Raw genomic sequence first — 26,474 nt, 5'->3', positions numbered from 1 at the left:
TTGAGAATCCCAAGGAATCCCAGGAATCATGAGAGATGCAAGGTATTACTGTCTCTGTTCGGATATCTGGGATTCCCAGCTGTTCATATGGGTTGTGCATGCGTTGAAATAGTCTCGAATCCTGCAAACAGGACAGAGAGACTTTCGGTATCTCATGCATCTTGGGCCTGTCGGCCTCTGTGTGTTAGGACATCCCTGGCCTATTCACCGGTGTGGCTGAGATTTGCTGTAGCCGGTGCATTGGGCAGCAGTGGTACGTTGAACTGGGATACATACTCTACCTATTGTGTTTGGATCTAGATATCATATCCACTTAGCTCCTCCTTTCAAGAGTGCTTTCCTCTAACCTACTGCTGTGCAAACATTTTTGGACTAATAGTTTTATTTGCTGAAAAAATGCAGTCTTGGTCAACCGGAAATTATTTGCAAACTTGGCCTGATTAGTTTTGAAGTTGTTCGGGGACAGCTTCAGGAGTGTGAGCGTCCCTGTCCCTTTAGCTAGGGCACTCGCTTGGGATGTGGGAGACCTAGTTTGAATCCCTGGGGACTTGAACTCAGCTCTCCCCTCTCCCAGTTGAGCAGCCTAACCGTCAGGCTGTCGGCCATTCGGGGATGGGTTGATCTCCGTCTCCGCTGTTCAAGCTGTTCCACTTTGCATAAATAAATAAATATTCATTGGGCCAAAGAGCAAGCATCTCTCTAGCCTGGTGATTAAGGTGCTCAGCTTACCAAGGGTCGTGGTGGATTCTCCATCGCTGGCCATTTTAAATCAGGATTGGATGTTTTTCTAGATCTGCTCTAGGCATTATCTGGGGGCAGGTCTCTGGCCTGTGTCACACAGGTTAGACTGGATGGTCACAGTGGTCCTTCTGGCCTTGGACTCCATGACCCTGGGAGGCAGGAGATATGGATTCAGATCTCTGCCCCGGAACCTGTTGCAGTTTGAGTTGTCACTGCTGACGTGCTAATATTTGGTGTCTTGGGCACCGCCAAACAGCTGATGGGCTTTCAGCACTTCCCTTGCTGTGCCTCATTTCCCTTGCCTGTAAAAGGGGCTTAATAAGACTAATGCACCTTTGTAAAGTGCTGCGGGGTCCCGGATGAAAGCACCACCCCGTCGATGCAATGGCTGCTCACTCCTGTATCAGTGAAACAATGTACTAATCAGCAAATTACTGATATTAACCCCCCACCCCCGCCCCTCTGACCTATTTATAAATATTACAAAGGCCCAGCACCGTGTCTGGGGCTGCCGGGAGGGGTTTACGATCCAGGCTGTTCCCTAGTCCAATATTGGTTGGTCTCATCTTTTGATGTAGGGGCCTCATGCCTCTCTGGAGGCTGGCGTGGCTGGACCGTCGGCAGTGCCAGGGGCTGGGGGTGTCAGCGTTGCTGCAGCCGAGGCACACGAAGCCCCAGAACGGAGAACGAAAGCCACCTAGGTGGGTCATTGCTCCTGGGGGCCGAGGTGGGGAGGAGAAACTTTCTGCCCAGCCATAGCAAGTGGAGTTGGTGGCGGGAGGGGTGCCTCATGCTCTGTTCCAAGCGTCTGCATGGAGCCAGGATCTCCTCCATCACGTACCGCTCCTGGGGAGTCCTCCTCCTCCCGTTCACAGCAGGATGTGGTGGCTATTGTGCTCGGAGTGAGGCCTGAGCAGGGAAAGCGCCAGGTTTTCCATCCAAGGCCCCTGAATCGCTTGCTTTGCACCTGTGAGTTATTCACCCCTCTCTGTGCCCCCTTTCCTTGCCCTTCTGTGACACGGCTCACAAGGAAGACCACAGCTCCCATCCCGGTAACCCCCTTAGCTTAGCCTGCATGGAAGGGACTTTTTCTAAGTGCTTTGCGACAGCTTTGCAGGTTTTCCTGGTAAGTGAAGGCTCCCCCGAGACGTGCTGCTGCTTCGGAGCCCCCCAGTGGGATGTGCAGTGCCCAGGTCACTTGAGCTGCTGCTCGTGAGTCCTTAGAACCGTTCAGAACTGGGATGAAGCAAACGTCTCTGACCCTCCCACTCTCCGGAGTGAGCCACTTTGCCATCGACACACTCCCCACTGGTGCTGGGTCACCTGCTCTCTCCTCCCACTCTCTGTTAATGAGCCAATGACCTCCCTGTCCCCAACATTTTGTCAATTGCTTTTTCTTGGGGTGCTAAGTCTTTTCAACCAGAGCGTCCCTCCTTTGAGTACAGAGGCCAAATTTCCAAGGGCCCTTCTTTGCAAAACTTAGAGGTGGGCCCCCGTGTGCCTACAGAATGGACGGTCATGGGAAAGGGGTAAATTCTCCACTAAGCTCTGTACAACGCTTGAAGCTTGTGCGAAGAGTTTCATATCACATTCAGGGCGTGGACGCTACATCCAGCTGAAAGACCATCTGAATTTGTTTGTAGGTAGAGTGGAAGGGGGGTTAATTATGTGGGAGGTTTTCCCCCAAGCACGGGCAGGGAAGAGGCGTAAAATAATTTCAGTCACCAAACTCACTTCTGCAGCTTCACTTATTATCCGAAGAGATAAGGCTGCCTGGTAACAGAACCTCTCTGCTGCAAAGGTGTGTGCTTCCGAAGCACGAGCCGTCGCTTGTTGGGTTGTTAATAGCTGCGGTGCTTTGAGTCAGACTTGGCATGGGCCCAGAGCGAGCGCAAAATGGAAGGGGAACGAGGAGACAACAAGCAAAAGACACAGCGCGATTAAACGGTACAGTGGGCTCGGGAGCAGCTGCCAGTCCCGCCCTGCTGCAGAGTCTGTGTGCGCACGGTGTAGGGTCATTCCTGGGGCTTGGCCTTATCAGCAAAGGAACGAACGCTGTACAGCCGAAATTCCAGCCCCAGCCTTGGCTTTGTGTTCCTCCTGTAGGGCCTTCCGTGCTAGACTCTCTTTAATCTTCTGCCCACTGTCGTCATCCCCACATTAGAGAGGGGAAGCAACTTACCTAAGTCACACAACACATCTGTCACCAAGCCAGGACTTGCACCCAGGTCCCCTGACTCTCAGCCTGATGGCTTAGCCATTAAGGCATGCGGTCTCTTCTTAAAGCCCTCTCTTTAGCCCTCATCAGCTTTCCAGGCGCCTTACTCATAGGAATGACCCACCCCGCTCCTAGCTCTGGGCCTTGGACATTGCCTGTATAGGGCAGAGAGTGACGTATTTGGTCCTGAGAAGGGTGAAAGACGGTAATGAGAGAGCAGCCTTGTGCTTAGCATCTCCTCCCTGGAGCTGCAGGCAGCCTGTTGCAATGCACTAACCAACAGCGTCTCGGTGTCCCTCTGATGGCTCTGATCAGACTCTGCTGTCACTTCAGACATACAGGCGTGGTTCTAGAGCCATTAATGCTTTTAAATCCAGAAGTCCCGGGTTCAGTCCTTGCAACTGACCCATCCACGGGTGTCCTTACACTGCGAAACATGCCAGCACTGACCGTTCTGTCCATTCTCCTGAAGCATCCGGTCTCCTGTGTGCTTCTGCCGTGAAATCTCCACTTCTGTGCTGAGCCGTATAGTGCCCTTGAACCACACACAACATGTTTTGGTATTAGGAAGTTCAGCACATACCATAATACAGTCAGCATCTCCCTAAGCATGCGTGTTGTCTCTGTCTCCTAGAGCAGAGGGCTATACTTAAAGTGCTTTGTTCTAATAGTTATTCACAGGCCATAAATGGTGCTCTGTCCCAGCTGTCTGAAGAGACATGACGGGCTATAACTCTCTACTGCCTCTGCATTTTTCTTAAGCAGTAAGAGTCCTCTTGATTGCTCCTTCTGATGAAAATTGTCCCTTGATTTCTCAAGTTTCGTAATGACCTAGATGTGATTATGCTTCCTCCTAAATACTTGTGCAGGGATCTTGCATCGGGGAATGCTCTGAAATATTATCGTACTAATACAAATCAAAATGTGTGTATTTCTACCCTTCTGAGTTCTCTGGAGCCTGATTGTCTTCAGTTGCTGTTTCATAGCCCTGTGCTCTGCTGCCGAACCGCCACAGTGACGCCTGGAGTTTGTCATGCCTGGTAATACCCACAGAACGTTGGAGGTAGCGGTAGGCAGCAGGGTGCAGTGGAAGAGGATGGGTTGGGAGGGGGACAGCTCTTAGAGGAGGATGAAGCTTTTTCTAAAAAACAGCAGATAATCACTGGCAACATAAATGACTATATTTTTTTGTTGTAAAATGTTCCCTTCCTTAAATACCAAGAAACACATTAGAACATATTCCAGACAAAACCAGCCCACTGGTGTTTGGCCGTGAAAGGCGTTTTTCAGTTTATAGGAGGGTGAAAGATGCCTCTTGAACTCATTATGTGCTGGGCTACATTCATGCCTGGTATAACTTAGAGTAGCAACAATGGATGGTTTTGGCCCTGGGGGCCAGGTCCTCAGCTGGTGAAAATTGGTGTCCACTGACTTACGCTAGTGACAGGTCAGCCCCGTTATCTGTGAGAGCCTCGTAAACTGAAAGCCAGTGAGGAATCTGATTGATCTGGCTGGGAGCAGGAATATCTGTTATTGGACCAGCTTCTGTTGGTGAGAGAGACGAGCTTTTGAGTTTACACAGAGCTCTTCTTCGGGTCTCTCTCGCCCACAGAAGTTGATCCTGGTGTAGAGGGTGGGCCCGGGTCCCCCTACAAGTCACTACTGGAGTGGCCCATTTAGAGGCAGCTGGAAGCAGACGTTGATGTTACCCTGGAAGGGGGGGAAAACTTTAATGTGACTTTGCCAGAGGGCTAAGCCATGAAGAGAAAAGAGCTGCAGCTCCTGGTGCAGGAGAAGCCACGGAGTAAGTGAGGGGAATGACGGGCTGAGTACCCGCAGGAAGTGGCATCAGACCAGGTGGCAGAGCTCGTTCCCTAGATGAGCCACAAGGAGGCGCCGTTGAGCAGTTAGCAGAGGTGATCCCCTCACAATATCCCAAATTAAAAAAAACCATTGAGGGCCAAAGAGGTGCAAACATGGTTAAACAACAGAGCAAAAGAGGCGGTTAGACAGCCTTTAAAAATTGAAAGTCAAATTCTAAACTGAGGAAAACAGAAAGGAACATGAACTCTGGCAGCTCAAAGGTTAGAGTAGAACTAGGCAGGCCAAAAAAGACTTTGAAGAGCAACTAGCAAAAGACACAAAAACTAACAGCAAACTTTTTTTTTAAGTACATCAGAAGCAGGAAGTCTGCCAAATGATCAGTGGGGCCACTGGACAGTCTAGGTGCTAAAGGAGCCCTCACGGAAGATGAGACCATTGCGGAGAAGCTAAATGAATTCTTCCCATTGGTCTGTAGAGGATGTGAGGGAGATTCCCATGCCTGAGCCATTCTTTTTAGGTGATAAACCTGAGGCACTGTCTCAGATTGAGATGTCAGTGGAGGAGGTTTTGGAACAAATGGATAAATTAAGCATTAGTAAGTCACCAGGACCTGATGGTTGTCACTCAAAAGTTCTGAAGTAACTCACATATGAAATTACAGAACGACTAACTGTGTTAGCCTCTGTACAGATGACTGGAGGATAGCTAATGTGACGATTTTTTAAAAAGGCTGCAGAGGCAATCCTGGCGATTACTTCGGCACCAGGGGAAATGGTTGAAACTATAGTAAAGAACAGAATTGTGAGACACATAGACTAACGTGATATGTTGGGGAAGAGTCAACGTGACTTTTGTAAAGGGAAATCATGCCTCACCAATCTATTAAAATTGTTTGGGGGAGGAGGGGGCAACAAACGTGGACTAGGTGATCCAGTTTACATAGTGTACTTGGACTTTCAGAAAGCCTCAACCTATTCATAAATGATCTGGAAGAAATGATCTTATGTGAACAGTGAGAGGGCAGAGTTTGCAGATGATACAAAATAACTCCTGATAGCTAAGTTCAAAACAGACTGCAAAGAGTTACACAGGAATCTTGCAAAACTGAGTGACTGGGCAACAAAATGGCAGATGAAATTAAATGTTGATCAATGAAAAGTAATGAACATTGGAAAACATAATCCAAACTATACACACAAAATGATGGGGTCTAAATTAGCTCCTGCCACTCAGGAAAGAAAGCTTGGCGTCATCGTGGACAGTTTTCTGAAAACATCAGCTTAATGAGCAGCAGCAGGCAAAAAAGCAAACAGAATGTTAAGAACCATTAGGAAAGGGATACATAAGAAGACAGAAAATATCATAATGCCACTGTATAAATCCCTGGTACGCCCACACCCTGAATACTGCCTGTGGTTCTGGTCACCCCATCTAAAAAAAGATAGATTAGAATTGGAAAAGGTACAGAGAAGGGCAATAAAAATGCTTATGGGTATGGAACAGCTTCTGTATGAGGAGAGATTAAAAAGACTGGGACTGTTCAGATTAGAAAAGAGATGACTGGTGGGAGGGGATATGATAGAGGTCTCTAAAATCATGACTGGTGTGAAGAATGTGAATAAGGAAATGTTACTTACCTCTTCACATAACACAAGAACCAGGGGTCACCCAATGAAATTAATAGGTAACAGGTTTAAAACAAACAAAGGGGAGTACTTCTTCACGCAACACACAGTCAACCCGTGGAATTAGTTGTCAGGGGATGTTGTGAAGGCCAAAATTACAGCTGGATTCATCAAAGAATCTGATAAATTCAGGAAGGATAGGTCCATCGATGGCTATTAGCCAAGATGGGCAGGGACTCAACTCTATGCTCTGGGTGTCGCTAAGCCTCAGACTTCCAAAAGCTGGGAGTGGATGACAGGGGATGATGGATCTGTTGGATGACAGGATACTGGGCTGGATGGACCATTGGTCTGACCCAGTATGTCCATTCTTATGTTCTTATGATGATGATAACCAGCTCCACTTGGGTCAAGCCCAACAGATGCTCCATGACTTATTTTGGGAAGCAAAGGTTGTTGGAGGAAAAAAGCTATTTTCAATGTCACTTTTCCAAGGCTAGGGCAGGAGGCGAATTGAGGGGGGGAATGCAACACATTGCATAGATGCCAGCCATATTATTCCCATGGAATTATTTTTCGTTCTACCAGTTTGATTTCACAGAAGCTTTTTGGGTGAAATCTAAATGGGGCAAAAGAGAAAATGGCCCAACCTGCATTTGCAAATGGGCGCAATGTTTGCGTTATGGATGTTGTACTGAAGCGTGACATGGGAAGACTAGAGAACAGAGGGAGTCCGCCATCTGGTCAGATCTTCTGTGGAGTGGGAAAGCAGGAGGCAGGAAATAAGCATTAGGTGGATGGACTGAGCTAACTCAGCAGCTGTGCAACAAAGAACCAGTATGTCTAGGTTATAGGGGTAAAGGAGACTAGATTTCAAAGACACCGAGCGGTACTAATGAGGACTAGTGGAGGGGAAGAAAAGTACCTTGATGGTTCCTTCTGAATCCTAGTAGCAACACGTGGAGCCCCATCCTGCAACTGGGTCTGTCTGAGTTCAGTGGGGCTGCATATGGGCAAATGGCTGCGGACGTTTGTATCCAATTGCAGGATCAGGGCCACAGATGGTTTAATTATGGGTCATGTGTCTAAATCAACCTTGTAAATTTCTCCGTTCAGTGACGAGCGTGATGATGTTTTTTATAAACTCAGTAGTCTTTTTTTTTGTTTTTTCATTAACAATTATAGTAAAAGGCCAGGGGGGAATAGCCTTGTGTCTGGACTGGTAAAATTACCTACAGTTTGACAACGGTGGTATTAGTCCTAACTCTTGCTGTATTTTTAGGTTATGTAATGAGTTTATTTGAGAACAGGTCTTGTGCAGCTTGTAGTGACACATCTCATTTTAAATAGTGAACGATTAAACAAACTACGTGCTCTCTCGTACTTTGGGCTTTGGAATCTCTTGTGCAGTTAATCAGTGAATTTAATTTTCATTCTAAAAATGAATAAAACTTTCTCTTGTCTTTCAGATAGCTGCCCAAGAGCTGTCAGATAACAGAGTGATCACTCTGAGCATGGCTGGCAGAAAACTGGATAAAAAGGTGTGTGGGTGTTTTATTCTCAACATGCAAACGTTAAACCTCTTTATCAGCTATGGGATCCTGAAAATCATTACTTGTAAAAGTATCAGTGACTCATGAGAACCTAAAAAATGGATAGAGCATTGGACTGGGACACAATAGACCTGTGGTCCTATTCCATCTCTATCATTGGCCTGCTGGGTACTGGGGCAAGGCATTTTGTCTCCCTGTGCCTCAGTTTCCCCATCTGTAAAATGGGGATATGGATTTCCTTTGTAAATTGCTTTGAGATCTGTTGTGGAGTGGAGCTGGGACCCTGGGATCAGTCCAGGGACTGGACTGAGACTGGACTAGATGACCTCTCGAGCTCCCTTCCAGTCCTATGATTCGCTCATGTCTTGTTGCTGCTGCCGCTTTCCTTCCTCTTTCCATCAGCTTTGTTGAGTGTTTTGTCTTTTGAGGCTATAAAGCATCAAACTTGTTTTCACTCACCACTCAGGGTCAGAGTCTGATCCCTTTACTCACTGAGTAGTGCCTTACTCCACAAGTGATGCCATTGATGGGAGGTGGACTGCTCAGGGATTAAATTGTGGGTCTTGGCTGTAACTAACGGTGCCAATATGGTTCCCTGTGCCCGGTGTGAGTGCACCTAAGAATAATCTCTCTGCATACATAGAGAGTGTGTGTCTATAAACTGGCAGGAAACAAGCGGCTCTTTATCGGGGGGATCTGAAAATAGAGTGAAAGTTAACAACAAACAGCATTGGCTGGAGCAGAGTCAGCATGTCTCTGATTATTACATGATCTGTCTGTCAAGGCTGATGTGGTTTGCTCTAGGGAAACCATAAAGGGTTTGCTCTGTTCACTCCTTATTGCTGTGTATATCTTTTCATTCCGGGACGTTTTTCTAAACCTGAACTCAGCTACAGGGTTTTCCGTTGCATGCGGGATGCATATTCTCTATAGAACCCACTCAGCATGTTGCTGTTAGAACTGTGAATGTGAAATTGTGCATGGAAAAACTCTAGACTTGTGCAGTTTTTCTACTGGAACAATTTACCGTGCTGGAGATAGGCATTTAGGATGTTGCAGGGTCCATTTGTACTTGGTTAATGTGGTTGCATTTGTTGAATTTATGCATTTCTCTGGGCTTCTGGGTAAAATAGTTACCTGCAGGCTTGTTTGGCTGCCAGAATTTAATGTAGCGCTTCATAAATATACCTCTGCCTTGTAAGTCTTCAGGGTTGCACGGAATTTTAGCTTCACGGTTCCCAATAAAGATTGTGAGCTCTTTCATAAAGACAGACCCTCTCCCTGTGCTTTGAAAATGTGGGGCTTGGAGACCTTCTTCCGATAGCCAGTGTTACTCGTTGTTTGAGTGGCGTCTCTAACAATGTCAGGGCTAGTCTACACTTACAGCACTGTAGCACTTCATGTAGACGCTACCTACGCCAACAGGAGAGCTTCTCCCATCAGCGTAGGTACTCCACCTCCTGTACTAGGGTCTGGTCTAAACAGAGTTGTTGAACTGAAGGTGGGACTTTAAACCAGTTTAATTAAAGAGATGCAACATGGTGTGTGGACACTCTTAGGCCTGATCTACACTGGGGTGGGGGGGAGGAATCGATCTAAGATACGCAACTTCAGCTACGAGAATAGCATAGCTGAAGTTGACGTATCTTAGATCGACTTAGAATCACTTACTTTGTGTCCTCACGGTGCGGGATCAACGGCCGCCGCTCCCCTGTTGACTTTGCTTCTGCCTCTCACCCAGCTGGAGTTCAGCAGTCAACGGGAGAGTGATCGGGGATCGATTTATTGCGTCTACACTACACATGATAAATCGATCCCCGATACATCGATCGCTACCCGCCGATCCGGTGGGTAGTGTAGACGTACCCTTAAATTGATTTACACCTGTCTATTGTCAGTTTAGCTGCCTCCCAGGGACAACCTAAATTGCTAGAAATTTGAAAGTGCTACAAATGTGTCCACACTTCTGTAGACAAGCCCTAAGAGTTTAGGGTGTGCATTTCAAGAGGGCTTTGCTGTAACAATGCACCCATCACATCACTGGAGTTTTATCACTGACTTCAAATAGGAGCAGCGTCAGACTAACGCCAAGAGCTTTTGAAAACCACACCCTTAATACTTACAATGTGCAGGTCAAAATAAATACAAGACCAGTCTCTTTTCTATCTGTGCTCCCATTCTAGGTGCTTATTACTAATCCTATCAGTTAATCTTGTAAAACTTGCTAGGGGATGTTTAATAACCATGTATTGTCACTTTAATTCTGTGTTATATTCTTCCCCGCCTCAGCAGAAGACAACTAGGACTATGAAGTCCTCTAACTTATAGTGAAGAGGGTCATTTTCCTTTTGCAGGGTGTCCCGTGATTGAGCATCGTACAGTTGAATGGAAATAATTGTCTAACCCATGTTGCATTTTTCCACAGGACCTGTTTGGAAAGTCCGACCCATTTCTAGAGTTTTATAAACCAGGCGACGATGGGAAATGGATGCTGGTCCACAGAACGGAGGTGAGTGGTAGTGACTAGTATTTGAGGTTTTAGGTTAGCCACTTGGTACCTTTTTGTCCTTAACCTTTTTTCTGATAGTATCCCTGATCAGAGGGGAGAGGACAGGTGGACCTTGTTGAAAGTCCATTTCTTTGCCTACCCATGTCCAGCTGAGACTGTTTGACTTGGAAAGTGGGAGAGTTGGTGGTGGTCAGAGTTCAAGCAAATAAGCTAAACAAATAATTGAGGTTTTTAAGAGCAGGTTGGACAATCACCTGTCAGGGATGGTCTAGATAATATTTAGTCCTGCCATAAGTGCAGGGGACTGGACTCGATGACCTCTCAAAGTCCCTTCCAGTCCTGCTATTCTATGATTCTATAATCAATGTATTTTTAGGGCTTCTGGGGTTTGGGGGTGAAGGTTATTTTTAACCATTTTTTACTTCTGTGTAGATGTCCAAAGACTGGGTTTTCTTCAAGGCTTTCTCTTTGTATGGACTGTAACTGGTAATATGCACTGTACATTACTCATTACAATAGCTTTTACTGTAATGAATAATCTCTTTGTAATGTTCCCGAACATGCTTTAATTTAATACTGTTCCAAATCGTACTATGTTAAAGTGCACTAGAGAACATTGGCTGTGCACTAGCAGGGTCTACACAGTCCAATTAATGCACAACATGTTGGTGCATTTTAGAAATCCCACCCCTGTAGTCCACGTTACTGCTTCTTGTGGACAGGCCCTTAGATACAAGTCACCATTTCCAGGGTTTTCTCGGTGTTCATTGGAAATACAGATTCCATTTGTTTTTAAGGGGCGGGGTGTGTGTTCCATTGGTATTTATCAGTTAAAGCTAAACATCAGAAACCCTAATCATGTAAGTGTTGTAGCTATGCACAGCACTTTGCATAGAAGAGATTCCACCTGGCCCAAAGAGCCTATGACTTGAATTCCACCAAACCAAGCACAGGGTAACAATCTACAGATAGGAGGGTGTGGAGGCCTGGTTAGAGAGGAGACCAACTTAGGCTTCATGTAAGAAACGTGTTTTAAGGAGGTGGAGAGGATGCACTGCAGTCAGGGGCAGTCTGAATGAATCCAAGCGAGGGTGGGGAAGAAGGAAGGATCGGTAAAGTGAATGGATTGGGAGGGGACGGTGGCGTAGGACTGCAGGAGAGCAGAGCTGGAAGAGAGGTCAAGAGTGTAGAGCCATGGAGGAGAGGGGGGTTGAACCCGAGGTAAAAACAAAGAGCCCAGGCAAGGACTCAAGGAGGGATGATGTAGCTGGAGCAGCAAAAGAAGGAGCAACAGCAGGATTTTGGATAAACTGGAGAGGGGAGAGGCAGGCTGGTCACATTGATCTTGGTGAGAGGTGATCAAGACAGATCAAGGGTCGCAGCAATAGGTAAGGGACCCATTTAATTTAGCCTTAAAATGTGCTAATTGAGGAGGCATTGGGTCAGATCCTCAGCTGGCATGAAAGAGCACAGCTTCAGTGGAGCGACACCACTGCACACCGGCTTAGCATCTGGCCCATTGTCTCGAGTCTAGAGCACTGGACTAAGGAGACGGGTTTGTATTTTTGACTTTGCCACTGCCTCTGTCTGATCCTGGGCAGTTCACTCCCCTTTCTGTGCCTCGGTTTCCCCATGTGTAAAATGGGGATCATGCTTCCTTGCCTTCAAGCAGCCTTAGGACGTGCTTGGACGTCGTCAGCTTGTGTTTAAAAAAAAAAAAAGGCACTGTACAGGTACAAAATGCTTTGGGTTAAATCCTCAGCTGGTGTAAATCGGCAGAGTTTGAATAGCATCAGGGGAGCTATGCTGACCTTACACCATCTGTCACCGTTGGGAATATTTCCTGTTCATTGACGTGAAGGTTCTTTGGTTGTACCGGCTGTGGGTGAGGGCCGGGGTTTCTGCATGTAAAGGACAAGCAGCAGCAAGGCTGTGGGAGGAGAGCGTGTGTTCGTACGTTCCCCTGTGTGCCCCGAACGTGGCTGCAGACCCTCCATGGCTTGGAACCTAATGAGAGGGCCACAGATGAAAGCTCTGGCTGGCTCCTAGGCGTGGGGAATTGAGGCTGTTTTCCAAGCCCGTGGGCACCTGTACGCTACAGCTGTGCTGAAGCTCTGTCCTCACTGACAAATGATGCTGAGAGGATGTTTGCTGAGGTGCCATAGCCCTTCCTCTCAGCTTGACTCTTGGAACCACGGTGCTAAACAGTGAAGTGAGAGAGACACAGGAGGAAACAACAAGGATCTTCTCGTTTTAAAGTTAGACTTAATGCGTGCTTTTCCCCACCCCCAGAGCTCATGTCAAAGGTAATGGCTGCTGTGTACGCATGGCTCTTGCCACTTAGCCAAGAAGGGAAGTGGGGCAGTTCACTGACAGCTTCGCTGTGACGATAGTCCCGAAAGACGGGACTGGACACAGTTTCTCTCAGCTCTTGAGGATTTAATTGAGGATCTATTATTGCAGGTTAGTTCTTTCAGGGAACGTCACCGCTTGGCTTTCTGTCCTTGTGGGGAAATGGTCAGCGAGGCCCTGATTCAGCAAAGCATTTAAGCAGGTGCTTACGCCTCATTGAGTTCAGTGGGGGAATCGAGTGGCATAGTGTGACATACCAGGGTACAGTCCAGACTAATCCCCACAACCGTGGGTGCCTTACAATGCCTTGCTGAAGTAGCTCCCACCTGGGCCACTCACAAACAGCCTCCCAGCCTGCAAACCCCACCCCGTGTGACTGCAGCCTGCCAGCCACGCTTGGGTTACACTCTGGCTCTCACCAGCCTTGGTTATACGGCAGGGTGACCCCTACACACCCCCAGTCTTAGATTTCCCCCCAGAGATGTATGTCCTGTACTGCCCAACACCCTCCTGGACAATACAAGTTATATTAAGTCCTTAAGTTATATTCCTTTAAGAGAATAACATGCACACAATTTGTCCGCCTCAGTGACGTTTCCTGGACACTTCAGTTTAAACCCACTATATTGGATAAAATAATAAAACCAGTTTATCAGCTACAAAGAACTAAATTTTAAGTGAGTACAAGTAATGAGGCATAAATGTCCTAAATGGTTTCAAGAATAATAAAGATAAGACGTTTACTAATACCTAACTTAACAAACTATATCAGATTCAAGCAAAGTTTCTTACCACATGCTTCCGGCAGTCTTGCTGACCAAACCCTGTCACTCAGGATCCCTTCCCCCAGAGTAGCTTCCTTTGGTGCTTTCAGTGCCGTGAATACGATGGGCTGGGAGAGAAAGAGGGCTGTATTGAGGTGTTTTTCCCTCCTTTTTCTAGTTTCAATCTCTCTCTTGAAAAACATTTCCAGCTGGGCACCGGAAGACAAAGAGTCTAAGTGGAAGGATGTTCCCTGCTGCTTTTTTCCCCTCACCCGTTCGAGCTTTCTTTGTGTCCCTTCCTGCTTGATGGCTCTGTTTACTGCTTAAGTGCAAATTAAGTAGAGCACATGTTCCTTTGTTTGGGACAGAGCTGTTTGCCAGTCGGTTTGGGCAGGGCGGTGGGGTTTGGCACACGTGTTAAGATCACCATAGATTAACTTCACATACAGTGTTGCCACACATATGTTGTCAGGACGATACTGAGCAGCAAATTATGAGTTTTCAAACGATACGTCACAAGGCATACCTTGTACAAAAACGATTACAATTGCCTGCAGGATGTGAACTCAGGGTTACAATCTGCCACACACGGCCACTGCTGTATAATTTAGCTCTTCTGGAATAGCTCCCTGTGTGGATGCCCTGTTTGTCATGAACTGTGGGCTGGAGTTCCCTCAGTTGATCCTTGGGCTGGCTCAGTCCTCGGGCCAGTAAATGAGCCCAGCTGGGCTGCAGCAGCATCACCTCATTGGCCGGGCTGCCTGATTGGCATCAAGGTGCCCACAAGTCTGCCCTGGAGTTCAGCAGTAGCAGCAGGTCACTGGCTGCTCTACACTTCCGCTCACAGCTGTGATTGCTCCTGCTCCAGCCTTGTTCCCAGTCTTGTTCCTGCCCTGCTCCAGTCCCCACCAGTTCCTGACTCTGGCCCTGACCCTGGGCTCTGACTCTCCTGGTGCCTGGCCATGCTCTGATCCGTGACACTCTTTCAGAATAATTAGCAGAGTCATTATTGCTAGAATAGTGTGTCTGCACAGGAAGCTATTCTGTAATGGCTCATTATGCAATAGCTTTGCCTATATTTGGCCTGTATGTGTAGGGGCTTTGAAAACTTAGTATATTGATCCCCAATGTGGAAAGAGCATCTTACAACAATTTTTAACCATCTGAGTAATTCAGTTGTCCCTACACTACATCACACAACTCCTCAAAACTTAATAATGACAGTGGAAATAGAATTCAGCTCCCACAAAAGCACCCAGCCATTTGAGCTAAAGGGGAATCTCCACTATTTTCTGTATATGGCCTATGACACGCAGTTGTGCTGTCCTAATTCCAATCATTCTAATTCCGATGCTGCAGACATACACTAGCCAGTTTGTTGAAATATTATTGTGTATTTGGGTGTAATGGGTCACTTTTTTGTACGACTCCATAATATCAAATGCATAATTAAGAGGACAAAATGGACTAGTCTGAAAAGCATTAATTATTCTAGGCTATCATTCACTTTTCAGAACTTGGGTTCACAACTTTGATATTCTTCTTCTGAGGGGTAGGAATCTAGTTAATATTCTAGATTTGTTGCTAGCGAAAGGGGAGGGAAATACTGTTTATACGAAAAATACATGGTATGAGTGAGGGAAAAGGTGGAAGAATCTGAAACAGGCCTTGCTCCATACTTTTACTCTGTGATTTGTGCTGGTCTTTTGAGAGCTGTTTGGATTTTTTTTTTAATTAAAAAAAGGAATACAAACATTTTCCAATTTTTTGACCACTTGTAGTCATCCCCTTACCTTGACTTCAACCAGAGCAGCAGATATTTGGTGTTTCTCAAAAATGTCTCAAGTTGGGCACTCAAAGTCAGAGGCTGCTTTTGAAAATGTTGGCCAAGGCACCGAAACTCAAGGGCAGAATAATCAGTACGGTTCCTGTGACTGCTTAAGCCCAGGGTAAACGGAGAATTTCAAACCCAGGGCCGTCAATTCAGACCTAAGATGAACTGAAAATTAGAGCTGGTTGGGAATTTTGGAACAATTTGCTGACACAATGCACCTCTCTTACAAAACTGAAATTTTCCATGGGAAAACCTGATTTCCATTTGCTGGCTCCCGTTTTAGTGAGTCCCATTTGACGCGTCGTTGGCCACGTGGCAGTGTTTATTCATTATCTGCTGCAAACTTCATTGGGAAACCTGAGACTAAATGAATACATGGGTTGCGAAGCATAGTGCCGTACATGGCAGCAGAATCTATTGAAGCTTTATTTTCTTTAAGCGGCTAGGGGAAAAAATTCTGCACATTTTGCGAGGCTTAATTAATGTCCCACTTAACAGCCCTGAAAATAAACTGCTGCTCTCAAAGGAATTCCAAATGACAGAAACATCTAGATTCTTTTTGCGGGGGGGTACCAGAAATAAAGCGATTGCCGGTTCCTTTGGGCTGCGGCTTTTGGTATGTTCCTGGCTATTAGTCTGAGCCCATTGCTGTTTATTAACAGAGGTGCCTGCTGTGGTAGGATAATGCTGTCGTTAGTATGTTTTAAAAGAAGGTGTGAATCTCCAGGTGGGTGCCATGTGGTGAAATAAGCATTGATCCTTTCATAGACACCCACCTCAAAGACCTGGCGTCTGGCAGCATACGGGCACCATACAGTGTGTATTCTTAATGTGTGTGGGTTCCCCCCTGGTCTTTCCAACCCGATGTAGGAGGTGTTTACAAATCCTTCATTAAACTGTGCTCTTAATGTCAGGTTTTTTTCCTGTTCCCGAACGAGGGACTGTCTGCATCACCCATCATGGCAAAATAAAAGCCAGTCCTTGGTTCCTGTTGCTAGTTGCTGACAAAGCTCACCCTATCCTGCAGGAGCAATGCTAATCCTGATTGTAACTAAACCAAAATGCTCTGGTTGCAGTAGAAGCCACTTGATGGCTTTGGAGAAAGCAAAACTTCCATGTATAAATAGGCAATTACCTACCACATGTATTTAGCATCAGGGGGTAGCCATGTTAGTCTGTATCCACAAAAACAATGAGGAGTCTGGTGGCACCTTAAAGACTAACAATGTATTTAGCATTAAGTATTTAGACTAACTAGTATTTATAGCAGACTAAATAGTGTTTAGTGTTTAGTTTTAGACTAACAATGTATTTAGCGTTCACCTTTCTGCATGGCCGAAAACCTGCTGTGCGTGTATCCTTAAGGAATGGGAGGTGTATTAAATGAAGCCTTTTAGGAGCGTTAGCGCTAACATCTTTCCCATTTTTTCTAAACTAAAATAATTTTAGTGTGGTACTTTACGAGTGAGTAGGCATAATATCGTATTAACAGCAGAGAATAGGGTTTCGGTCTGGACAGCATGCACCACTGGCCGCTCTGGACAGCATTGACTCACCGCTGCCCAGCATTCCAGACAGATGCACTCTGGAGGTAGACAGGAAAGCTTTTCCACACTTTTTCGATTACAGCTCATCAGCACAGTTGACAATGCTGTCATCTGAGGTGACCACTGAGCAGCATCAAGCACAATGAAAATGCAGAACCAGAGACAACCGAAAAGAGCCGGAGCATGGACCGCTAACAGAATAAATGGATCTGATCGATGCCGAAAAGATAGAAAAAAAATAGAAAAAGAAGAAATGAAAAGTAAATGAAAAAGTATTTGAAAGAATTGAAAGGCTATGAGGAGCCAAAGGCCACAGCACAGGGAAGCTGCAGTGCAGAAAGAAAGTTAAGGAGAAGCAAAAGTGCAGAAGAAAAAAATAAAAGAAGCAAAACATGAGGTAGGAAGAGCTGCATGCACAAGCCCTGTATGCGAAGCAGATACCTGTTTAGAGGGGGCTGATTCACAAGTACCATGTCCTGACTGCCATGTCTGAGTGGGAGTTGTAAGGGAAGATGAAGAGGAAGAAGAGAGAGAAGGGAAGAAGAAGAAGAAAGAGAAGAGCACTAGAAGACAGCAGGCACAGCAGACCTTTCACTCCCAGCAGAGAATTACCCTCATCAGCCTTTTATCACCCTGCTCCTGGCCCCCTGCTCTGAAGCTGCTCTGGTGAGTGTGCTGAAGGCAATCAGGTTTTTGATGATTGATTTTTTAAGAGCACTTTTGCCCAGAGGACTTAGTTTAATGATTGATGCAGACAGATTTTTTAGGAAAAGATTGTTTGAGTATAGTTACTTAGAAAAGTAGACAGGGACATCTCCCAAATGAAAAAAACTCCATCTTCCAGAAGGAGGCTCCGAAGGAGGACAATCCTTGTTCCGCCCAAGTTAGGCACTGCACCGCCCACCACATGCATGCAGCAACTACATCACCATTCATGGCAAGTATCAGGTCATGCCATGTATGTAGCTGCGCGCGTACAAGCATAGCTGTGCGCATTCAAGTATTTCTGCCATATCTCTGTTATCCTCAGCAAAATCTCAGCGTGTTCTCATCAAGTTAGTTATCTGGTTTAAATTGTAAGAGGGGTGGCAAGTTTTTGGGTTTTTTCTGGAATGCAGCAGGAAAAAAAACTTTGCCAAAAAACAGGGCGCTGCACGAGGGCGGGGAGCTGGGAGGATGATCTTTTCTGTTGATCTTCGAGCTTGCTCAGCTTGGAGGAGGCCGGGGTTGGGGGGAGGGGGGGTGGGGGGGAGGGGGCGTACAAGGGCGTTAGGGGGGAGAGGTGGGGGGGCGAGGCCACATTGGATTGGCCATGGACACCTGGAGGTAAATCTGATGCGCCTGACCTGTGTCTGAGCTCTCCTGATGCCTGACCTGTGTGCATGCCTGAGATCTGTAGAGATGCAAGCAGTCACTATTAAGATGAACTGTGATGGTGTGTTAAAAATTCATGTTAGGTGAATAGTGTGCCAGTGTGAAAGAAATAAAATTCTGTAAAATATTGTTCTGTCAAATCTAAATTTTTCATCTGCATCTCCTCTCCTCCAAGGCAAAGGCTCCTACAGATTCCTCCAGGAGGAAAAGAAGAAGCGAGAGAAGGGAGGAAGAGGAAGTATGTTGGAATGATTGAGATTACAATGGATGATGAAATGAATGTGAGTGTGAGGGAAGGAGGGGTTTGGAAGAACAGGAAAGGACAGGAGGGATGGGTGTGAGGCAGGAGGGATGGGAGTGAGAGAGAGGAGGAGAGAGGGGGAGACGAGCAGAGGTGTGGCAGGGGCGGCAGGAAGATCAGCGGCGGCGGGGAAAACTGGGCTGCTGGCTGAGATGGCTGGAATGCTCCCTGCGCCTGTGGGTGTTCAGAACTGCTCAGGATCACAGAGTGCCGCGCAGCCCCGCAGCAAAGCACCTGCCCTCGCTGCAGCCCTCCCTCACCACCCCCCCTCACCGTGTCTCCGCGCCTCCTCACCCAGACCCCCCCCAGCCCCCCCCCCGCCAGCCTCCACCCGAGGACAGCCCCCCTGACAGCTTTTTTTTGCATTTCCTCATCCCTCTTTTTCCTCCTCCCCTTCTCCCCTCTTTTCTCTCTCCAACTTTCCTTTATACTTTCCTAATATGCTTATAATGAATTAATAAAGTTTTTTTTTTTTAAATGAGAAGACTTTAAAGGGGGAAGGGCTAAGGGGGGGGGGAGTTGAGATCAAGGGAGGGGGCATCAATTCAGGGGGCAGTCACACATCAACAAACACCATTGATGAAGCTCTGGCTTTTCTGAAGCTGCTCTGCTTTCCGCTTGTGCCCTGTGTGTCTCTCCTGTCCCTGGTGTCTGGCTCTGCCAGAATCAGCTGCCAGGTGCCCAGCCTCAGGCCTCCCTCCCACCCCACCCCACCCCCCCTACCTCACAGAGATTACAGAGAATACAGCAAAACAAAAACATAGGACATTGGCAATTGAGGGGACTGAGGTTTGTTGCGTGTGCGCCGAGTCAGTACAGCGCAAGCCGCACCCCCAACACCACCATGCACCCATTCCACACTTCTGCACTTGCTCAGCCTCTACAATCCAGGATGCTGTCCCTGCTGCCAGGCTATGGTCAGCATTCATGAGCCATGGCATCAAGGGGGTAGGCTGGGTCCCCAACATCCCCAACTTCTATTTCACAAGACTCAACTGTTATTTTCTGGTGCTGCAGCTGCAGCTACAGAGTGAGAGTGCTTGATGACGCGCCGCGCCATGAACCTCCTGGCCATCCCTCCTGGATGTCATGGATGTTTGTGAAACCATCCACCCCTTGCAGCACCATTGAAAAGTACCCCTTCGGTTTTACGCGGTGTGCCCCTGTGGCTGCGGTGCCCCATGATAAGGTGATCCATTGGCCGCCATAGCCATCTCAATCCCATTGCAGCAAGCCCACCCAAAAGCCCTCCACCGCTTTGCACACGCACCCCCTTGTCACAACCTAGTGCAGCAGAGCTTAGTGATTGCTTTGATTGCTTGCCACACAGCAGCCCTCCAACTCCATGATTGATCCCGACTGAGTAGCTGATTGGGCGTACAAGCTTGGTGCTGCAGCCCACGCTTCTATCGCTCACTACTGTGAGGGCTGCTCTCATCTTGCTATTAGGGCGTTGGGGGGCGGGGGGCAGGGGCAAGTCACAAAGTTCATGAAACGTGCCCACGCATGCATAAAAGCGCAGCCACTGGGAATCGTCCCACACCTGCAACACACAATGTCCCACCAGTCAGTGCTTGTTGTCGGCCCAATCAGTGGATCAGTGATAGGATCTCCCCCATTACCATCAGGATCTCCAAAGCGCGCGGCCCGGGCGTTTGATTCTGCCTCTGTGTCCCCACGTCACATCACTCGTCATCGCCGCTGCCGTGATCCCTACTTCCTCCTCTCGGTTCGCTGCCTGGTCACAGCATACTGCTGCAGTCAGTTCGTGAAGGTGTTTAAACCATATTGCGGTATGGAGCAGAGCAGTCCATGCTTGCCTGTGCTATGCTTGCTGCCTGCACCACCAAGCAAGAAGCGGGGCGCGAAAGCTGTCAGGCCGGGAGGGAGGGAGGAGGGAGGGCTGAGGCTGACCACAGAGCCACCCGCTGAAATGATTTTTGCCCCATCAGATCTCAACCGGAAATGCCAGGGGAGGGGGGGGGGGAGGACTAACTATGCTACGATAGACAGGATAGCCACCCACAGTGCAACGCCCAGAAAATCGCGCTTAGCTCAGACCATGGACACACACCACACCGATTTAATAGTGTGGCGCGGCACTGATTTTTATAAAATCTGTTTTACAAAACCGGTTTATGCAAATTCGGAATAGTCCCGTAGTGTAGACGTACCCTGAGAGAAACACATGGAAAAATACAGTCTTAATCTTATCTGCTAGCTTTTCAAAGGCGAGGCTGAAGGCAAGTTTTCTTTGCTTGTGAAGCCTACTGTTTAGTGTGTGTTATGCTTCACAGCGATTGGCTGTTCTCGAGGGTAGGACAAGAAGTAATCAGTGTAGTTTGCAGCAAGGGCGATTTAGTTTGAGTATTTCAAACTTTTTAGCCCTAGGGACAGTTAAGCACTGGGACAGGTTACCAAGGGAGGTTGTGGAATCCCCATCTTTGCACGTTTTTAAGAACAGGTTGGACAAACATCTGTCCAAGATGGTCTAGATTTATTTGTTCCTATCTCAGCACAGGGGGCTGGACTCCTCCCTACACTTCTATGATTCACCCCTCAATGCTTGTTCTATATGAGTGTCCTAAGGCTCCAAGTTGGTTCTTTAGCCCCTGCTATAGATGCTCATGCTCTTAACTCTGGAAGTCCCAGCGTCAACCATGGGGGAGGACTAAGATGCTAGACCAGAGGTGGGCAAACTATGGCCCGTGGGACTGTCTGGCCCGGCCCCTGAGCTCCTAGCTAGGGAGGCTAGCGCCTGCCCCCTCTCCTGCTACCTCCCGCCACCCCCCCGCCGCAGCCTCAGCTCACCACACTGCCTGCACTCTGGGCAGCATGGCTGCGAACTCCTGCTGGGCAGCGTGTCTGGCTCCGGCCAGTAAGGGGGCAGGGGGTGGGGGTGGGGTTGGATAAGGGGCAGCGGGTCCCAGGGGGCAGTCAGGGGACAGGGAGCAGGAGGTGGTTGGATGGGGCGGAGGTTCGGGGGGGGGGCAGTCAGAGGACGGGGAACAGGGGGGTTGGATAGGCGTGGGAGTCCCGGGGGCCTGTCGGAGGTTGGGGGTGGTGGATAGGGTCGGGGCAGTCAGGGGACAGGGAGGGGGGATTAGATAGGGGGTGGGGTCCCGGGAGGCAGTTAGGGGCAGGGGTCCAGAGAGGGGACGGTCAAGGGACAAGGAGCAGGGGGGGTTGGATGGGTCAGGGGTTCTGAGGGGGGCAGTCGGGAAAGTGGGAGGGGGCAGATGCCAGGCTGTTTGGGGAGGCACAGCCTTCCTTACCTGGCCCTCAATACAGTTTGGCAACCCCGATGTGGCCCTTGGTCCAAAAAGTTTGCCCACCCCTGTGCTAGACTTTAGTTTGCCTGGGTTTAGACTTTGATGAAATGCTACAAAATTGTGTCCTGACCAACAGGAAAGGTTTCCAAGCAAGAAACTGCCATTTCTGAGACCACTTAAGCTGAATTTCAACAAAGGAGTGACAATGCGGACCAGACCAATGGTTCAGTGCTCAGTGTCAGTGACAACCACCATGACTGGGTGATGGTACTCCCATATAATGTGGTGGAGCACCTCTGACGTCAGCAGAGCTATGCCAACCTTATGCCAGTTCTTATCTGTCGAAAGTTACTGAAAACACATATCCAGCCTTTACTTTGTGTTCAACGCTTCACTTCCACTGGCTCCTTCTAATCAAACCATTTTCCTTCCTTCCCAAACTGCAGGTGATTAAGTACACTTTGGATCCCGTGTGGAAGCCGTTCACTGTGCCTTTAGTGTCACTCTGTGATGGAGATGTAGAAAAGCTGATCAAGGTAACTGTTAATATAGGGCTGGTCTCCACTTACCGGAGAATTGACGTGCAGTGATCGATTCACTGGGGGCTGACTTAGTGGGTCTAGTGAAGACCCGCTAAATCAACTGTCGATCACTCTCCCGTCGACTCCAGTACTCCACTGGAACGAGAAGCATACGGTAAGTCAACGGGAGAGTTTCTCCCGTCAACCCAGCGCGGTGTAGATACTGCAATAAGTCAACCTAAGGTACGTGGACTTTATTAACATTATTAACTAGAGTTGCGTAACTTTATTAGCTAGAGTTGTGTAACTTAGGTCGACTTAGCCCCGTAGTGTAGACTTGTCCATAGAGTGACCCTTACGTTGCTCTGGCTCCTTGTTGCATTATGGTACTCGGCCTCTGACAGTGTGGCGGATGGCGGGGGAGGAAGGGTGAAGATGGCGTCGACGCTGAAACTAACACAGATCCAGAACCACTGAGGAGGAGTTCATATGCTACCAAGAAGCAAGGCCACATTTCTATGATAAATCCAGGGTGACTGGTCTCTTTTTCTCCTGAAGTCACATCAGCTGTCTGCAGCGGCTGAGCAAATGTTTCCTGGCAAACTGCAAAGAAATTCCAGCCCGTGGCATCACATTTGCTAGCCACATGGGTCATGAGCAGGCTTGGAGCCTTTAGAGCCACCACACACACCTGCAAGTGGAGCTCATGGAGTAACTGCTAGCAGGTAGTAGGAGGAGGTTGTGGTTCATAGTGGAGCAGCGTTAGAGGGGGATGTGATGCTTTGCCAGTGGGTTTCACAGCGATTTGCTGGCAGCAGAAGATGGTGAAGATCTGGAGGGGAATGTGCTGAGATCTAGCAAGTCTCTACTGAGCATGTGCAAAGTCTGATTTTTATTGTTTTTCAAGGGCTTATAACTTGGCCAACCTATAACTTGGCCGAGGCAGATTTTCACAGGGGCAGCTAATGGCATTTACCTGACACAAAAGCCACCCTCCCTGGTCAATTTCAAGCCCCTGGTCCAAAGCAAAGACAAGGTCACCAAAATTTAACATAGGTAGAACCCAGCATGTTCTCCAACCTTGTTTCTGGAAACAGTTGAACCATTTTGTTTGAAAATTTTCAGAAAAATTCAGCCCAAGGCAGACAGACACCTAGTCTTAAAAGTTTCAGTCCAAGTGGTTAAAGTTTGGCAAAGTTAACAGCAACTGGATATAGGGATTTATAATGAGAAGTGTTGGATGATCTTAATAACAGGTGACACGCTACCAATCCTGCTATAATAAAGAGCCCTTATAATCAGCACAAGGGGCGAGCGACCGTGTCAGACTGTTTCATTACCACACACTCAGGAGACACTTAGATCTAGAAAAGACGATGAGATGTTTCAATCTGTACTAAGTAGCAACTGCCTGTCATGGTTTTAAAAAATAGAATATTTTAACTATGACATCAAATAAGGAGATGTCATTAGTGACAGTGCATATAATGCCCTACTACAGTTTGACAGGTCGTGAAATAATGTAAAATCAATAAAAATGAAAATAAAAAGCTTTTACAACATTTCTGAAACGGAATCTTTGGACATTTCAAGTCTGGAGCAGTGCTAGTGGACTGGTTCCTGGTGGTGGTGTCATCCTCACATCATCGAAATCTGTTCTGAGTAGGTTAGACCACATGCTGATGGTTAAAGCGCTGTAGGCTGGCCTACACTAGCGCTCATTCTGTTCCTACTGCTAGTAGGAAATTTCTAGTAATAGGCCCAGCCCGGTGCTTAATTTATAATGGAAGAAGTGCCGAGGCTCAAGCAATTTTTTTACTTTCATAGCTGATGCGGCGAGTCCAGAGGTTCCAGGGCTATGAACTGCCAAGTCTGGAGGTGCCGGGGCTCAGCCCTGGCACAAATTAAGTACTGATCCCGGCCCCGGAGGAGGGAGCGTCTAAAGTCATTCTCTGGAGATCCCTGCCTTCATGGTCAAGGCAGCGTTGTTGCTGACAGGATCCAAAGAGCCATGCTCTGCCCTCATTGGCTGGCAGAAAGGCTATTATGAGCCAGGGCCTTCGGGAGGCAGTGTCGGGGTAGTGGGGAAAGCAAGAGAGAGGATAAATCTGAAGGGTTGAGCAACGTGACTCATCTAACCACGAGCAAGACCCGCACCTCTGCTGTGCATGAGAACGATCGCTTCCCCTCCTCTTCCCCAGGTCATGTGTTACGATTACGACAGTGATGGGGGACACGACTTCATTGGGGAGTTCGAGACCTCTGTAGCCAAGATGTGTGAAGCCCAAGATACCTTGCCGGTAAGTGTGGAAACACCGCCGGGTTTTAGAACAATGGTTTGGGGAGAAGGAACCCAGGGTCCCCTTGGCTAAGGGTTTCAAAAGTGGCTGTTACCATGCTTTAAAACAATGCTAAAGCACCTCCCTACTCTGAAAATCAGGCCCTTTTAAGGTGTCTGGGCGCCCAGAATCACCAGTCATTTCTGAAAGTCTTGGCCACTGTTGGCTCCTCTTTTTCTAACATTCTCCTGTTCTCGTTTCTGAACCTGTTGCTGGTGGAAGTGCTCTTTGGCTAACTGGGGTCGCTGCCACTTGGGGGTTGAGCTTTGTGTCCAGCCCTGGTGACGTGATGATGCTACTCCATTTCACACTGCAGCTGTGTGGCAGCATGGCACTGCAACGTTTCTCCAGCCCGACTGAGATTTGGGGGTCTTGTTTTAGATATGGACCTGTCCTGGGGAAAAAATTGGGCTGCATAAAATCCAGTCGGTTCAAGGTAATAAAGGCATATAATAGAGCCCCATTTCCTTCAGCGGGTTCTGGGTTGTTATTATTTATTTGTATTGTAATCACACCAAGATTAGGCCTCATTGTGTGGGCCATGTCCATGCACATCGGGTACGTCCACACTTCCAGCTCCAGGAGACATACCCGCGCTAGCTCTGATTGAGCTAATGCACTAAAAATAGCAGGGTAGCCATGGCAGTGGGAGCCACCCCGAGTGGGACCCTAGTCAAGAACCTAGGTGTGTAGTCAGCCAGCTAGCCACTCACACCACCGCGGCGACGCCGCTATTGTTCAGAGCTAGCGGAGCTATATCGACCTGAGCTGGCCATTGCACCTCCGGTGCCAGTGTCGATATATACAGAGTGAGAGGCAGTGCCCGCCCCAAAGAACTCACCATCTAAATAGACCAGACAGACAGGGTGGGAGAAGATAAGAATTATCCCATATGAGGAACGGAGAAGGACAGTGACCCCACCCAGGGAGTCTGTCAGAGCTTCGAATCAAACCGCTTTCCCCTGATTCCCAACCCACTGCATTAGCTACAAAACCCACATTCCCTTCAGTAACCTTACTACGAAACACCTCCTTGAGGGCCATCCCCCTTCCGCGTGCTGTGCAGGCCTTAATCAGCTCCCCTACAAACTCCTCTGGGATGTGGGTGAGCGTCATGATCCCTGTCTTACAGATGGGGAAACCGAGGCACAGAGGTGTATTGACTTGTGCAGACCCAGTGAAGGCTTCAGAGTTGGCTGCCCAACAGAGAAGCGCAGCTCTCGGGCCGTGATCTCACGTGAATTGGGCGGGTGTTGGTGTGCTGAGATTCCTGTGCGTCCTGCGTGTTCCGGTTGTATTGCTCTGCCGGCGTTTCCTCATTTTGATTCTCTTGGGGCTTTTTGAAGGGGTCTGATTCTCACTCCTTTAATTTTGTCCTTGCTTTAATATAACTTGCACTGCCACTGGGAGACTGAATCAGAGCGGAGACTGTAATTCACGTACATGCTAACACCCAGCGAGCATCCATCTCCTTTGACAGCTAGACCTGAACATACAGAATAGCGCAAGCCCAGACCTCCCATTGACCTGCCTGCTGCTGCTGTCGAGTTCTCACTGGGACTAGCCTCATAAATGTCATATTTTTGTCCCTCTTCACAGCAGTAGGGAATAGTCTGAGGGCTGGAAAGAATCGATGCTTGGACCATTCACTTGCATCTGCATCAAATCCCAGAAGGTGCTTTGCTGCACATATAAGTGCG

At 47.9% G+C, this 26,474-nt stretch overlaps 1 protein-coding gene across 7 annotated transcripts in view; it reads left to right on the top strand.

The window, feature by feature from the left end:
- The window catches only part of CPNE2 (copine 2), a 172,684-nt gene that overhangs the window by 82,101 nt on the left and 64,109 nt on the right, over window positions 1–26,474 (top strand). For all 7 annotated transcript variants that reach the window (XR_005588916.1, XM_039503319.1, XM_039503317.1 and 4 more), the window contains 4 exons: window positions 7,878–7,949; window positions 10,387–10,470; window positions 22,361–22,450; window positions 24,637–24,735. Coding sequence is in view for 6 of the 7 variants with exons in the window: in XM_039503319.1 (XP_039359253.1) it covers window positions 7,878–7,949; window positions 10,387–10,470; window positions 22,361–22,450; window positions 24,637–24,735 (345 nt within the window). In the remaining variant the exon portion in view is untranslated. The remainder of the gene's footprint in view (window positions 1–7,877; window positions 7,950–10,386; window positions 10,471–22,360; window positions 22,451–24,636; window positions 24,736–26,474) is intronic.

The sequence above is a fragment of the Mauremys reevesii genome, linkage group 16 (assembly GCF_016161935.1).
Source record: "Mauremys reevesii isolate NIE-2019 linkage group 16, ASM1616193v1, whole genome shotgun sequence".
Lineage (NCBI taxonomy): Eukaryota > Metazoa > Chordata > Testudines > Geoemydidae > Mauremys > Mauremys reevesii.
This window is presented reverse-complemented; position numbering and strand designations above follow the sequence as displayed.